This window comes from Danio aesculapii, chromosome 20, assembly GCF_903798145.1.
Source record: "Danio aesculapii chromosome 20, fDanAes4.1, whole genome shotgun sequence".
In the NCBI taxonomy this organism is placed as follows: domain Eukaryota; kingdom Metazoa; phylum Chordata; class Actinopteri; order Cypriniformes; family Danionidae; genus Danio; species Danio aesculapii.
The window spans coordinates 39,524,642-39,542,082 of NC_079454.1; the positions used below are offsets into that span (position 1 = coordinate 39,524,642).

The window sequence follows — 17,441 nt, forward strand, 5'->3', positions numbered from 1 at the left end:
GTCCTATTTGTTTTATTTGTTTATTTCGAATAAAAGCAGCTTTTAATTTTTTAAAAGCCATTTTAAGTTCATTATTATTATTATTATTATTAGCCCCCTTAAGTAGTGTTTTTTTCAATAGATTGTCTGCAAAACAAACCTTCATTATACAATAACTTGCCTAATTACCCTAACCTGCCTAGTTAACCTAATTAACCTAGTTAAACCTTTAAATGTCACTTTAAGCTGTATAGAAGTGTCTTGAAAAATATCTAGTAAAATAATAATTACTGTCGTCATGGCAAAGTTAAAATAAATCAGTTATTAGAAATGAGTTATTAAAACCATCATGTTTAGAAATCTGCTCTCCGAAAAAAATAGACAGTGGGGCTAATAATTCAGGCTTCCACTGAATATTTTGGTGAATTTAAACAAAACAGTTATATTATCCATTAAAATAAGAGTTTATTCACCGAATATATTTAGGAGTGGAAAGATAATACATTTCAATTGACAAACAAAATTATTTTTTGTTTTTTATATATTTTTTTATTAAATTTTATTTAACACTTTTACCCATCATGTTAATTTGTTTGTACTTATTTTGGACTTTGGTTTTTTTAATTTCTTTTTTTAGATTAGTTCCAGTTTGGACTTTGGTGCTGACTAATCTAATGTATATGCACAAATATATTATTGTAAGTAATTCTATAGAAAATATTGACTTATAAGAGAAATCTGTGAGGGGTATCCTCATTTATGCTGAGAATTATAGTCAAAAGTCACAAAACTTTTGTGAATTTGAATTTATTGTGAATTTATTTTTACATTTTGCGTATTAAGCTCCAAACTATAGAGTTAATAAGTCTGAATTACTATTTTAATTATAAATTTTGAGGAGAAATCAGAAAAGAGTTTACATGCAGTTTAGATGGCTTACACGGTGTGAATCGCAAAATGTTGACTTGCAATTGAGTCTACAACTGAAAATTATTAGATAAAAACTCACAATTTACAAGCAAAAGAATCAGAATTGTGAGATAAGTTGCATTTATTTTGATATTAAGCGATGGAAACAGGCTTCCACAGCAATCAGAACTGTTTTTTTTCCACAACCTATCAATATTGAGGAAAAGAAAAAAGAAAAAACCTTTCTCGCATCTTTCAGAAAAACATGTTTACTTTATTAGCATTAAGCTGAAGCAGTAGTGTAAGATCGTAATGCATTAGCATTTTCCACATCAAAATTACAAACAAAGTCTTCCACCTCTCACATGCCATAGAAAACGCCCTTTTAACAGTGCAATAAAAGTCTAATAGGTTAATTTAGACCATTGACTGCTTGAAGTCCAAAGAGCAATTACCTCTAATTGCTTTTGCCAGTGGTTGCCCTCAGTGTTTTTGGTTAGATAACCTAATTCAACTGACATGTCTCTCCATTCAGCTTTTTTTAGTCAAACAAACAGTTTTGAAATGTTAGGTCCTCTGACGTGAGTGTGCAACAAGATCAAGGCTGTTGGAGTCCTGTTGTGTTTGTTGTGGATGCTGTTTTAGCAGTTTGATCTTGATTTGCTTGATGAAATGAGCTGCTCGTGAGGGAATGTAAACTTACTTCTGGTTTCCTCAGTACCCTGGAGTTGCACAGAGCATCAACAGTGACGTCAATAACCTGATGACGGTCCTCAGCATGAGCAATGCACTTCCTGAAGGTGATGACCTCACAATAACACACCAGACTTCACAGATTTTATTCAGAAATCTATTAGGTTTTTTTAATGAGGGAAAAGTTGTTGGTTGTTTGTTTGTTTTTTTACTTTTTGCTACAATATGAGACTTTACAGTCACTTTTAAGGTCATTTTAATATACTCTTCCTGAATAAATAGGATTTTCCACAAAACTTTCACCAAACTTATTTTACATTATCCAGTGGTAGTGTAGTTATCTGTGTGTTTATCTTCACGTTTTATAGTGGAGCATATCTAATTAGTTGGTGGCACTCGGTTTAATTAGGATGAAAGTTATTTTACAAGTTATTTTTAGATCATTTTGTGATCCGTTTGTTTATCTATGATTTTACAGAGATGACATTATTCAATTTTTATCATCTGATAAAGACTAAACACATTTTTTCTAGTCACATATAGAATGATTGATCAACAACAATAATAGTAATAATATTTATAATTAATTTCTAATATTTATTTCTGGCTCTAGAAAAATAAAATGTATACATTTAAAATAAGTGTTATGTTATAGGGCTGTGCGATTTGGGGAAAATGTCTAATTGCAATTTTTTTGACAGATTTTGCGATTGATTTGATTTGCAATTTAAGTTTGTAGTCAAGCTTCAGCTCAACCTGTATCAAAGCTTTTTACTGCTCAAATGTAGTGAGTGTTACTTAAAAAAAGAAACTGAACAGATATTTATTCAAATTTGTTTTTAAATATTCAGAAATTAATCTCATTTTTTCTAGAGCAAACAGCAAGTACAAATAAAATGACCTTACCTTTCTATAAATAAGTTCAACTCAAATTAGGGAGATAGTGTAGCTTATTATAGAAAAAAATAATATTAATTATACAAATACAGAACACATAAGAGGCAGATTAAGAAGTTCTGATTGGGCAGAACGAAAGTGTGCTCACTCAACTGGCTAGTAAGACTATCATACCAGATGGCAGTCACGCATTTGTTCTGGGTGGTGGAAATTAATTAATGCATATATATTCCATATCACAGCCTCTCGCATTTAGCTAACTGCAATGTTTCAAATTGCGATTCGATTTTGATTAATCGCACAGCCTTATTTTGTTAATATAAATTATATAATATCATTTAAATGTAATTTCTGTGATGGCAAAGCTGGATTTTCAGCATCATTCCACCAGTCTTCAGTATCACTTAATCAACCAGAAGTCTTTTCAGTATGCTGATTTAGTGCTCAAAAGACTTGAGCCTTTAGCATTTGTGCAACTAAATTTTTTGACAATTTTTCTACTTGTTTCAAAGATTCTTAAATAATAATAATAAGTTCATATAAACAAAGAGAATTTAAAAATATGTAAGATAAAGATGTACATTTAATCTAATGCATTATCCAGGTCTTAAAAAGAAAGAAAATGCAGACTTGGAAATCCTTGTGTACATTGTTGTTGTGCTTGGCTTTAAAATCTATTTAGGCCAGATTTAAACCAAGTTAAAACAAAAATAAACTGATTTTGAAACTTTTCATTGACCTGATTCTTTCGAAGACCGTGGTGTCATTGCACTTGAATCTATGTTTAGTGTGTTCAAACTGAGAGCTCGTGGCCTGTTGAGTCTCAGTGGGCTGATGGATGTCAGAATAAACTCTGACCAATCAGAGCTCAGGAGACACATAATCCACATCATGACTGAAACTGTTTCCACTGCTGCATGATCAATGACGGAGAGACCTTAAGCTGAGGTGTGTTTGACATAAAGGGATAGTTTATTAAAAAAAAAAATTGCCACCATTTACTCACTCTTGAATTGTTCCACACCTTTGAGTTTTGTTCTTTTGTTGAACAAAAAAAGAAGATCTTTAGATAAAATAATGGAAACCAGTAACCATTGACTTCCATTTTATTTGTTTTTCCTACTTTGGATGTTAATAGTTACCAGTTTCCAACATTCTTCAAAATATCTTCTTTAGTGTTCAACAGAAGAAATAATCTCATAATGGTTTGGAACCATGTGAGTAAGAGTAAAGGGTTAGTGTTTTTATTTTATTTTTATTAAAATTGTTATCCCTTTAAGTGCAACTGTTTTAAGTCAAACCCTTTTTATCTTTATTTATTTTATTTGTATTTCATTTGAGGTTTTAAATGCCATGACCGAGGGTCCTCCCTGAACCAGATGTAAGAATTAACACAAAGACTCTTTTGTCATGTCATACCAACATTGGAGGAAAAGTACACATAAAGTTACAGTACTTATATGTGTGACTGAATGTAATGTTTTTGGACATATAACTGCAAGAAAATAAATGCAGTTCTTTTTGACCCACTTCAAGGGATAGTTCACCCAAACATGAAAAATTACTCGCCCTCAAGTGGTACCTTGAAGATATTTTGAAGAAAGCTGATGTCCTGTAGACAATGACTGCAAATGACTTCCAGAGTAGGCCAAACAAAAAAGTTTTCCAGCATCCTTCAAAATATCTTATTTAGAAACTCAAACGGTTTTGGAAGAAGTAGGGAATGAGTAAATGGTGACAGATATTTTAGTTTGGGATGAATTCTCCATGCAGTTATATGTTATTGTAATATAATACTATAAACTATAAATACTATAAAACTATAAAAGTTATAGTTAATAGATCTTAAATGAGATTTGAATAAATTATTTTATATTTGAATGATCATAGTTAAAGTGTATTGTCTTGCATTGATTTATAAACACACAATTGACTTAAGCACAACAGTGCAAAATAATAATGATTTAAAATGTACTTTGAAATGTTTACAAAGTGTACTTTATTAGTGTACTTTAGTCAATGGTATTTTAATATCTTTGAGTAACTAGTTAATGAACTAATATCTCTCTTGGCGAATTGAGTCATTTTTTAAAGTAAGTAATGGAGTGACTGCTGTGTGACTCTGTCTTTGAACATGCAGGTCTGTTCCCGGAGCATCTAATAGATGTGATGCGGCGTGAGCTGGCGCTGGAGTGCGATTACATAAGAGAAGCCAAGTGTGCTCGCAAATTCAAGTGAGTGAGCACAAACACACAAGAGATATCCTTCTCAATGCTAACCTAAAGTCTGATATTTGTCCCACTGAAATCAAAAAGGAAGTTTTCATTGAGGTGTTAATATTAATATGGCAGTCTTAAGGTTATTTATAAGATAGTAAGCTCCAAAGAAAAAAAAGTTTGCATTTAGTCTCGTCAACAATAGCCTAGGGGGCATTGCACTGGCATATAGCTGAACATCAGCACCTTGAGTTTGAGTCTCAATTCGTGAACATTTCCTTTATTGATAATGCATGCATTCAAAACATGCAGTTTACCACTTACTAACGATCAATGTTTTTTTTTTTTTTTCTGATGACATAACTTCATACTCGGGCTTCTCATTAGATTTTTTGACCAATAAAAGGCTTTCTAATATCTCAATTTTTCCACACCCTCAAGATGTTATAGTTGGCATGAAATCGAAATTTACTTACTCTTTTATGTGTATATAGTAGTGTTTGTGTTTCCAACAATCCAATCGGTTCTCAAAGGATGAACTCAAACATCACCCTACTTTTTTTTTTTTTTCTCATTTTAGCAATTGTTTCAGTTGTTTCAATGTCATAATAGGAGAAAAAAGGACAAATGTAACCTTAATTTAATAGTTTCATGCCAACTTTAAAGCAGGTAACTAAGATATACAAATTTCAATCCATTACACACAAATACAATTTTCTACATGGTTAATGGCACATAATGTACTATAAGCTATTTAGACAGTGTAAATGTGCTTTCCATTGTAGTGAATGAAGTCTGGCTATACGTTAATAACACAAATTGCTGCAGTGGCAAATACACAATCTGTTCAGGTCCAGACACACAACATTAAGGCAGATCATATACGTTAGTCGAAACAACAAAATGTATCAGACCCATTTGAATTATACACTGAATGATGTATTATAAACCCACTAAGTGTTGCTATTATTATGTGGCTTATATTATATTATATTATATTATATTATATTATATTATATTATATTATATTATATTATATTATATTATATTATATTATATTATATTATATTGCAAATTAATATATTGAATTACATTGTAAATGAATACTTATTATTATATTGCAAACTAATATTATTATGTGGCTGTCGTAAGTTTTAGCTCAATGAATTTGGCTGGTTGCGCTGTGTGAATCAAAAAGCTATGGAATTTTTTATTTAAAATTTTTAAAGGGGAGGGGCTACATAATGTGCCCCGCCCTTCCCTCGTTTTAAGCGAATTTACATCATACATCAAAATAAGCTGTGCATTTCAAGGCATTTAAGAGACCTTTAAAGCATCCCATCATTGTGTTCATTAATCTACCCCTCTATAAAATCACGGGCGGTCCGAAAGCTTACAAACAGGACCCTTCAGGCCGGCTGCCATATGTCTGACTCAAGCTAAATCTATCCCACACCACAATGTCCTTTGAAAGGAAGGTTTACGCTCACAAAAATAAACACTACATCTGTTGGGAATGATTTTGCAGTTCTGTATCCTCATGTAACGGCTTCTCTGGAGCATTGCGGCCTCAGCGCAGGGCTAAAAATAACCAGAGTTCGAATGATTTGGTCTTGAGGAACAGTTTGTGTGCTAACATATTTAAATATAGCACACATGCAAATAATAACATTGACAACAAGCTTGTGTCCTGTCCAAAGAGTTGGCTGACAGGGTGAAGAATGAACCTCTGAGAAATACAGTGGTCTATGTGTATTCAGAGTGGGATGTTTGTCTTGTATTTTTGAGCAGAGCAATGAGATTATCAGTGTTCAGTTGATTAGTTCCTTTCAAAATGGAGCTTTTGTTTCCTGTGAGTATTGACGTTGTGTAAACACATTGCGCACACCACTGTACTTCTGAAAGAGTTGAGGAAATAGTCAAACGTGTTCATCTAGAAAATCTCCTTTTGGTCAGGTGGTACAATTGATTGCATTGATCTTGGTCTGTTGGACTGTTGACCTTTCACCTCTGTTAGCAGACAAACGTATTGTTGCTAACTTTACAAAATATTTATTTCCCATAAATTGAGATCATTTTTGTAAAATTGTGTAAAACTATTCAGTGCACTAAGCCTCTTGGATTTGCGTTAAAAGAATTGAAGTTTTAAAGTAATGTAAAAAATGTTTAGTATAATGTTTATAATATTAATACAGTGAATGTGTTAATTTAAAGCAGTTCCAAACTTTTTAGACTCGCTGCAAAAAATGCTTTTCTTACTGAGATTTTTTTTTTTTGTTTTGTTTCTAGTCCAAATATCTAAAAAAAAATTAAATCTAGAAGCAATTTCTAGACCAGCAGTGTCTTGTTTTAGGAAATAATGTAAAAATTGAGTTTTTTTCTTAAAACAAGCAAAATAACCTGGCATTGCGGTAGGCAAAATAATCTTATGTCACAACAAAAAACAAGATTATTGCTTATAATATGTTTTGCTTGACTAAAAAACGCGTCTTGATTTAAGAACTTTTAGATATTTGGGTTAGAATCAAGACAAAAACTCAAGAGCAAGAAAATGTATATGCTTCAATATAATTTGAAATACAATGTGTAATGTTTTCCAATCAAGTATATAAGTAAATGTTGTAGATTTTAGTTTTCATTAGTTTTTTTAAGGCCAAATTTTGGGTATGTCAGATTTAAAATTACAGCTTACCAAGGAATAATGTGAATGTCAGTTTTGAAAATGTGTCTGGATCTACGATAAGTTGATATTAGAATTATACTATATTAATTATACCCTTTTATCTGGATTAGAAACAAGACAAACTCTAAGCAAGAAAAGCGCTTTATTTGCTTCAGAGTAATTTGAAATTTAATTTGTAGTGTTTTCCAATCATGTAAGTGAGTAACTGCTGTAGATTTAGTTTATATTAGTTTGAATAAACTTTTATTTTGAAATTATTTTATTTAATTTTAATTTGAGTAATATTTTAGTCATTGAAATGCCTTTTTTTTAGTATGTATTTATTTTTAGTAAATATTTAGCATGTTTAGTTTTGTTTATAATAGTGCCTTAAGATTTGTCACTGGTTTAAGCGCAATCACGCATCACTGTAATTTATATAAAATGACAGAATGGACCTCATTACGGTCAAGGAGAAAACAACATATGTTGCTTTTATTTTAAAAGCTTTAGTTGGTAAATTAACACGGTATCCACTTACAGGCCACTTTATTAGGTACACCTGTCCAACTGCTCGTTTATGCAAATTTCTTATCAGCCAATCGCATGGCAGCAACTCAATCCATTTAGGCAGGTAGACATGGTCAAGACGATCTGCTGCAGTTGAAACCGAGCATCAGAATGGGGAAGGGAAGGTGATTTAAGTGAATCATCTCAGACTGGTTTCTTGAACATGCAGTTCACTGTACTCAATTGGCCTCCATAGTCACCAGTTCTCAATCCAATGGAGCACCTTTGGGATGTGATGAAACTGATTCACATCATGGATGTGCAGCCGACAAATCTGCAGTAACTGTGTGATGCTATCATGTCGATATGGAGCAAAATCTCTGAGGAATATTTCCAGAACCTTGTTGAATCTATGCCATGAAGGATTAAAGATGTTCTAAAGGCAAAAGTGCAACGTGGTACTAGTAAGGTGTACCTAATAAACTGGCCGGTGAGTGTATATCTAGTCTGTTGGTGTACTGCTCAAACAACTTATAATACCAGATCAGATTTTTTCATACAGAGTTAGGTCGATCTGCATTCTTTAAGTATGCTCCATTTGTGTGGAACGAGCTTCAAGATATACTACAAATGAAATCTGTACCAAGTCTGCCTATTTAGAACGTGCACATATTAATAATTGATGATGGTTTGTTATTGTGATGTGTTGTGATTTTGTATATTAATTTATTTGTTTTATGTATCTCTGTCCTATGCTGCCTGTCTTGACCAGGACTCCCTGGTAGAAGAGATGTATGTCAATGGGACTTTCCTGGTTAAATTAGTTAATAAATAAATTAGGAGAGAATTTTTTCTAGATATAGAATATAGCAAAAAAATATTCAATCAATCGCTTCAGTAAAGATAATATAGCTAGTTTTAATATCAACTTATCATATAGCTACACACATTTTCAAATGTTTGGAACTGTATACACTTAGCAAAACTGACATAGCCATTATTCCTTGGCAAATTGTAATTTAATGCTGACATACCCAAAATTTGGCTGTCAGACAGGATGTCCGCTCACCATCACATCACTAAGACGTGTGTTGATGCTCACGTCGTGTCTGCGGTGCACGTGCAGGTTGGCATGCTGTTTCCCGGTGGTTTGCTTGAGCTGCTCAGTGACTCAGAAGTTTTGTGGTTTTTGGCAGGGAGCTTCTGAAAGATCACCCCTTCTTCTACGTGCCGGACGTCATCAGTGAGCTGAGCAGTCAACACGTCCTCACCACTGAACTGGTGCCCGGCTTTCCTCTCGATCAGGCTGAAGCACTCACACAAGAGCTCAAAAATGAGGTATTTACAGAGTTATTGATTCAACAGAAACGGTGAAGCCTGACACATCAAATAACAGTCAGAAATTGAATTATTTGTAGTCTTAAAGTGGTAGTTCACCAAAATGTAAACAAGCTTTTACTTCACTCACTGTCAGGCCATCTAATATGTTTGAGCTTTTTTTTCTCTCTCTTAGTTGAACATTAAAGGATAAATTACATTATTTTGGGAGCAATTTGACAGTCAAAAAAGCACATACAGGTAAAATAAAATTAATAACTGTGACTCTTGATAATATATTGAGGTCTTGTATTGCGAAATGATCAGTCTGTACAAGAAACCTAATGTTAATTAATAAAAAAGCTTTAGTTCCCAGCCTCTGCAAATGGAGCAGATCCTGTTGTGGGTTTGTCTGTTTTGTTGGGTATCACGTTTGATACATCATGCTTTTGTGGCTCTTATTTAATAAATGAGAATGTGGAGCTCATGTTAGAGGGGAAAATGCATTTTATACTGATGCACAGAGACATTCATTTTGTCATTTTAAATAAGTTTAGATTTCTTTAACTATATAGCAGACACCTTACCTAAACTACATGTAAATATAAATCAGCGCTATATCTTACTTAATGTTTGTTAGATAATATTTGTTTTAGGATTAAAGCTGTCTTTTTTTATGTTTTAGTTGGCTAAAACTAAAAACCTGAGTGTGTTGAGTGTCTGTTAGGTCAGCTCGATATTGGAAAAATCAGGCATTGCGATATTTTGTTTCGATGTGATTATATATTGCATTATAGATATAATTTCACCAGTTGATTTAAATTGCTTTATTTGGAAAAATGTAATTAATTAGATCCTCTGATTTGATCAAGCCCCTTTCTATCTAGTGCATCTGCATAAAAATAATAAATTACAATCATATATAAAAACAATACAAGTTAAATAAATAGTGCTTTGTGGTTTTAACAGTCTAACAGTTTTGAATTATTTTGATCAATCAAATGTAAAATAACATGGTCATCATGGAATGAAATAATAATAATATGAAATAATATTTAATAATGTCATTGTCCTTTAATCTTTAATAAATAATCAAATCCTGCGATGTGACTATTGCGGATACACGCATTGGGATATTGATGCTCAAACTATATATTGTTCAGCCCTAGTCTGTGTAATAACTTTTTTATTTCAGCTAGTTGATTGAATATTTCTCATGCTTTAATTAGTTTAAACTTCATTGAACTTAATACAGCTAAATTAAATAAAACCTATATAGACATAATAAACAAACTAATATAAATTGTAAACGCACAACAGAACTAAAACTTGGGCCGAAATTGGGCCTGTCACGATATCTATCACAAAATAAACCCACTTCAACAAACCCTAAATACACTGCCTAAAGAAAGATAGTAAAAACAAAAAGTTATAATAAAAGCAATAATAATAGAAAAAAAACGAATTAATCCTAATAAATATTAAACAAGGAATTAATTCCAAATTGAGCTATACAAATCCTCTGGGGAAATTATATTCATATCGCAGAAAAACAAAACATCGCAATGTCAGGTTTTGTCCAATATCGTTCAGCCATAGTCTCTATAGTGTGATGTATTTAATTATTTTATTTTAAATTATTAAATGTATTTGGATTATTGTTAATATTTTATTAACCTGAGCTGCATCTGTCTTTATGAACAGTATTCGCTCATTAATGAGTTCTCACCTAATTGGGCTGTTAAATATTTTCCACGTGTAATACAGTTTAGCCAGTTATATAAATAAAGGCCTATTAAAAAGTGCTGTGGTATCAGGCCACGTCATAATCTTAAGGGGGGAGTTTGTTTTCCTGACGCTTCATCGCCACCTGCTGGTGGAAGAGTTTGCTGGCATTAGAAGGACAAAGTGTAAATAAAAAGAGCATGATGTTGAAAAGCGAAGGAATGAAGTATAAATTCAATAAAAGGTTGAACCAATCCCAGAGTAGAAGCTGTCGTGCACACTGACAGACATGAAGGCAATTACTGTGATTGAAATGTATAAACAGACCATACCAATATGATTTAAATGCGCATCAGTTAAGTGGAATGACGTAAACATTGCATGAAAACAGGCTTTGTTTGGAGATGAAGCTGATCTATGACATGAATGTGTATACTGTGGATAATATGCTGATTTATTTTTATTTTTTTTAATGCTCAGATCTGTAAAAACATCCTGAATCTGTGTCTGAGGGAGCTCTTTGAGTTCAGATACATGCAGACGGATCCCAACTGGTCCAATTTCTTTTATGATCCACAAACACACCGGGTAAGAGAGCAAGAGTGTCAGGATCAGTGTCGGTTTACACTAACAGCCAAATGTTAAGACTTGAAAATAGGGCTGGGCCAAAAAACAACATTGCATTGAATCGTGATAAGATTTATGTCAATAACAATGATAAGCTCTGAGCTTTTTTTACTCTATATTGATCTAAGAGCCAATCACACAGCAGAAATGTGCAACAATGGAAATCTAAAGTGTGTTCATATTAGAGATTTACTGAATATTCGGCCACAGAAAATTTATTGACTGAAAATATGTTGTGCTCTATTTAATGGACCCTCGGGAATTTTTGTGGCGTCAGTCATTGTTGGGATGCTTTTTTAAATCTGGAAGCATTGACAACTTCTATTGAAATATGTATCGTTAATGTTCAATCTGGAAAATAATTATCGAGATAGCATTTTTTCCATATCGCCCAGCTCTACTTGAAAAAAAAGTACTCAAGCTAAATTTTCCATGTACAATTGTAAGATTTGTTTTTGTCACTGCATAATTTGTATACTTTCATTTGCTGGATTTCTTGCGTTTGTGACTGTATTATTATTATTGTTATTGTTCTTTTTCTTATTATTATTCATATTCATGTTAATATTAACGTTTAGAAAGCTGTAGTTAAAGAATATGTAGAAGTGGACAAATTTGAAATAAACTTGAAATTAATTAAATTTAAAACTAATCATTTAAATATATTTTATGCACATTATTCCAGTGATTTAAAGCAGAATTTTCAGCGTAATGTTTCCATGCTTCACTGTCCCTCAACCCTCCAGATATCATTCTAATATGCTGATTTTGTTAAATAATAGTAATATTTATATTTATTAGCATTGAAAATAGTTTTAAAAGGTTTAATGTATTCATGTACTATTGAGATGCATTAAAAAAGAATAACTTATTGCGTCTTCATCTCTCAACGTGTATATATGTGTATCATTAATTTATAATATGATTTGTCGTTTTACATGATAGAAGTTTATTGTACATTTACATTTGTAGTGAAGTGCTTTAGTACAATAAGTCAAAGGCAAGTGATTTGACTTCATATATTAGTATATATCCAAGTAGAAATATTTATAAAAATTATATTAAAAATAAATTCCTGCATGATATTACTATTATTTTTTTTTTTTTACTTGTGTTTTTTTTTTGTTTTTTGTTTTGTTTTTGAGAATGTTTTGTTCATTATGTTTTTTTTTTATTTACTCAATATTGTACTTACTTTTACAATACTGTAGAGTTTAGTATAGAAAAATATAGAGGTCTAATATAGAAAATCAAAAACGTTATTGTGTAAATATGAGTGTAAATGTAATGTTGTTATATTAATTATAAATGTATTTACTATTTATTAGGACTTTTATTATTCTGAGTTCAGTAAATAAAAGGTATATATCAGGGGTGTCCACACTTGGTCCTGGAGGTCTGGTGTTCGGCAGATTTTCTAGAAAGCCTAGTAAGAGTTTGATTACCTGTCTAGGTATGTCTAAATGGGGTTGGAACTAAACATTGCCCTACAGGACCGAGTTTGGACACCCCTGATATATACGTTTTGTTTTCATGTGTCAGAGTTTTTGAAGTTGTTCTTCTGTCCACAGGTTGCTTTACTTGACTTCGGTGCGACGAGAGGGTTTGATGAGAGTTTTACTGATGTTTATATTGAGGTAAACCAATAAAAATGAAATTAAATGATTGTGTGAATGAAACTTTTTCCTTCGTAGACTGATGATCTTCCTCTTTTAAATAGATCATTAAGGCTGCAGCAGATGGTAATCGAGAAGGAGTGTTGAAGCAATCCGTAGACATGAAGTTTTTGACTGGTTATGAGTCAAAGGTAAGAATATAATCTGTTGTTTATTGTTTTGGCCTTCAGTTCTCCTGTTCTCTACACACTCTCAGGTGTGATGTGTTTTTTTTTTTTTTGAGAAATTAAGAGAAAATGTAAAGATTTCTAAGCTGAAATCTGGGTTGTTAATTTATAAAATCCAAGTCAAAAGCATTTTGAGAGTCAAACAACATATAGGCAAAATATAATGAATACCAATTGCTTCTGAAGATGCATTGAGGTCTTTAGAAGCTGTTATTGGTCTGGCCTAAAAATTGGACTACGTTATTTACAACATTATTAGCTTTATTCCACAGCCTTAGCGAACAACAAAATCTGAATCTACAAACAGGTTTTTTTAGGACTATTTTTATCTGGTTCAGATACCTGATACAGAAGTTTGTTTATATAATCATACAGTTAAATGATGCTTATGAAATTGTTATTAAAGCAATAATTAATTGTAAAATGTATTGTTTTGCATGACTAAATCTTGCAAATTGAATAACTTTCCATTTTTACATAAACCATGAGAAACCGTTAATACTTTAATTTCATTCCTTCATTAAAGTGCTTTAGTTCATATATTTGATTATTACAGGCTCGCCAGTTCTTCAGTCTGAATCTGAACTGTTTGAGTCTGAGTGTCTGTTGACATTTCCAAAAGTGTTTTTGAGTAACTTGTAATTCTTTGCTGGCTCAAACTAGAAATTCTTATTACAAGATTAACATTCGGGCAAGATACGTATGATAAACACTGACTGGTTATGTACTTGTTAAAACTCAGTTTTCTAATTTTTCAAAACAATTTTTTCTGACTAATTTTTCGAAAACCTTTGTTCATTTTCAAAACACAAATTAAGATTTTTTTTTATGGAATCTCCATAGAAATCACCCTCCATAGACTTCAAACTTTCCAACTTCAAAATCCAGAAAGGTAGCCCAAAAATAAAATCAAAATAGTCCATGTGTCTTCAGTGATTCAAACTGAAAATTCAAACTGAAAATTATGAAGCTACAAGAATAACTTTGTGCACCTAAAACAAAAATAGTAACTATTCATTACTTGTTTGTTTTGTTATTGTCAGTGTAGGGTGCACGTTCACAAGCACTGTGCATTGATGCCCCAGGAGCCGGTTGCACCAGCAGTGCATGAGTTAAAATGTAGCCTAGCTATGACTTAAAGGGAAACCAAGTTACAATTAACTCACTACTAAATATAATAAATATTTACTGCAGCCTTACCCATGTATAACGGTAGAAAAGAAATGAAAGTGAGATTAATTTAAATTGAAGAGCTTGCGATCGTAATGAAGAATGATCTCCCTCTATTCACCGCCTTGTTTCCTCCCAAATCTTGCATTTTTTTCGGTTTGTGAAAGTGAGATTGCATTGGTATTTTGCAAGCATTCACGGCTCATGATGCAGATATGTGCATCTATTATTACTGACTGACTGTAAAGTACTATAAAAATGTAATTTTAATTTTATTTACATAGGACAGTTAAATAAAAATCATTAGTTGCAGAATTCTAAAGCAGTTTAACGATTTAAATGCTTTTTATTGAATATTACGTCATTCAATGCAACTACTACGCATGACTTTACGAAGAGCTTACGACCTACTAACTACAGTTTGCCTTAAGAACATGTGGTGCAATTGAAGAAAGAACACTAGTAGTTACTAAACCCCTAGTGTGAGCTTTACGTTATGAAGGAGAAGGAACTTATGAACAACCGGTGCAACCCTACCCGGATGCACATGTACTACTTCCTCTCTTTCAAACTAAGCATATGAGGTATATGTCATGCAGCACAACCAAGCATGACATGCATAAACGGTACAGCGCTCTTGTGAACATGCTCCCTATACTGACACTGAGAAGAAACTATAAATAAAGTTGTTTTGTTTTATGTGCACACAAGTATTCTCATAGCTTTATTATAATCAGATTGAACAACTAAAGGCATGTTGACTGTTTTGAGGAAATTATTATTTTTTTCTTCTTCTTTCTCCTGGGCACTGTACTGTCCCATGACAGCGGGACCATTGCTTCCAATGGAGGATGAGGGAGCTCTCAGATATCATCTAAAATATCTTAAATTGATAGTTCACGCAAAAAGGAAAATAATCATTATTTACTCGCATTTTACTTGTTCCAAACCTGTTTGAGTTTTTTCTTTCATATATTAAACATAAAAATATATATATAAATATTTTGAAAAAAGACTGAAATGAAATCTGTAACCATTGACTTCAATACTGTTTGTTTTTCCTACTATGGAAGTCGATAGTTACAGGTTTTCAGCTTTCTTCAAAATATCTTCCTTAGTGTCTTCCAACAGAATAAAGAAACTCAAAGGTTTGGAAACACTTAAGGATGAACTATCAAGTGTACATTTTTGGGCAAACTTTCACTTTAATTTGTGTTCTGTTCACAAATACAGGTTTTTGGTTTGGAGTGACATGAGGGTCAGTAATTAAAGGGATAGTTCTCTCGCTATTTACTCCCTCATGAGGTTACAAACATTTATACATTGCTTTCTTCTGTAGAACGCTAAAGAATACATTTTTAAAGAAAGCTGAAAACGGGTAACCATTGACTTGCATTGTAGGGAAAACAAATGCCATTTAAGTCAGGTTACAGGTTTGCAGCGTTCTTTAAAAGATATTCTTTAGTGTTCAATAGAAGAAACTCAAACAGGTTCAAGTAAAGGGTGAGTAAACAATGACAGATTAAGACCACCAACACTGCATGTTTAGGATGTCTCCTTTATCGGTCACATCGCAGGTCTTTCAGTCTCTGCTAATGAGCTGATGATCTGAATCAGGTGTGTTTAAGGAGACTTGGAAAATGTGCCGAGCTGGTGGTCCTGCAGGATGGTGGTTGAGAAACATTGCTTTAATGCTGTAATTCCTAGATGACCTTAGGTTGAGTAAACTAACTTCTGCGTGAACTATCACTTTAACACAATGTTTTCTTCTCTTTGAGGCCATGGTGAATGCACACGTGGATGCAGTGATGATCCTAGGCGAGGCGTTTGCGTCAGAGGAACCGTTCGACTTCGGAGCTCAAAGCACCACAGAGCGCATCCACAACCTCATCCCTGTCATGCTGAAACAACGGCTCATCCCTCCGCCAGAAGAAACCTACTCTCTGCATCGCAAGATGGGTGGCTCCTTCCTCATCTGCTCGCGTCTCAATGCTAAGATAAGCTGCAAAAACATGTTCGAAGCGGCATACAGCAATTACTGGAGCGGCCGCAAAAAAGGACCAAGCCAATGACCGACGGGGGCTTGTCTGTATAAAAAGAAACTCTGATAAGCACAAAATCGTCGGGCCAATCACTCGAATGTAAAACGAACGGCACTTTTGTCTCAACCGACTCAACCGTACCACCATACGTGTTCGCTTTTTTGGCTTTCGTTTTTTTTTCCCCCTCCTTTTGAGTGTGTTAATGGGGAAATATTATCCATGGTCGTGTGATTCAAAGAGCGCTTTTCTGACTGATGTTTTAATGTGCCTACGGAAATCCAGGAAAGTTGGTTATTCGTCAGGCATGGTTAATTGATTGGCTGTTGAACATTTCATATCCAAGCCAACAGTTGGTTTTGTTTCCGGGATCTTGGACTTAAGTTTGTGAGGATTGGCTCCCTGAAATCAGTGTATTAACTTTAAGGGAAATTTGCATTATTTTTCTCTTTCTGGTTTGTGAATTTTTGCGCACAAGTTTGGCCAAAGTATGATAAAGGGAAGCTCCTGAAAGATGAGATCGGAAAATGATCACATATGTTATCTACTGTAGGTTGGTTACACAAGCTTGCTTGTTTTAGCCGGTAAAAAATACAACATCTTTGTCATGATGCATTTTAAAAAGCCTGGATGTTAAATATGATAAGGAATCACTTCTCTGATGTGTGCGAGATGTCTATGAATTTAAATGTGCCTATAAGGAGGTGAGAACTAGAAGAAAGCATCATGGCTTGGGATCAGAGCATTGGTGTTAAAGGCTTTTTTTCTAATCTTCCTGCTATTGGCATTCTTACTAAAAAATTGTGGTAAAATTGTCTGAAAAAAATAATTAAATTTTTTTAAATCGACACAAC

General features: G+C 33.0%; 1 protein-coding gene across 1 annotated transcript in view; it reads left to right on the plus strand.

Moving 5' to 3' along the window:
* Positions 1-17,440, plus strand: part of coq8aa (coenzyme Q8A, genome duplicate a) — a 62,893-nt gene extending 45,453 nt beyond the window's left edge. Inside the window, exons 9-15 of the mRNA XM_056480858.1 lie at positions 1,607-1,688; positions 4,619-4,712; positions 9,063-9,204; positions 11,389-11,496; positions 13,107-13,172; positions 13,256-13,342; positions 16,327-17,440. Coding sequence (XP_056336833.1) covers positions 1,607-1,688; positions 4,619-4,712; positions 9,063-9,204; positions 11,389-11,496; positions 13,107-13,172; positions 13,256-13,342; positions 16,327-16,620 — 873 coding nt within the window. The 3' untranslated portion in view covers positions 16,621-17,440. The remainder of the gene's footprint in view (positions 1-1,606; positions 1,689-4,618; positions 4,713-9,062; positions 9,205-11,388; positions 11,497-13,106; positions 13,173-13,255; positions 13,343-16,326) is intronic.
* The last annotated feature ends 1 nt before the right edge of the window (position 17,441 follows it).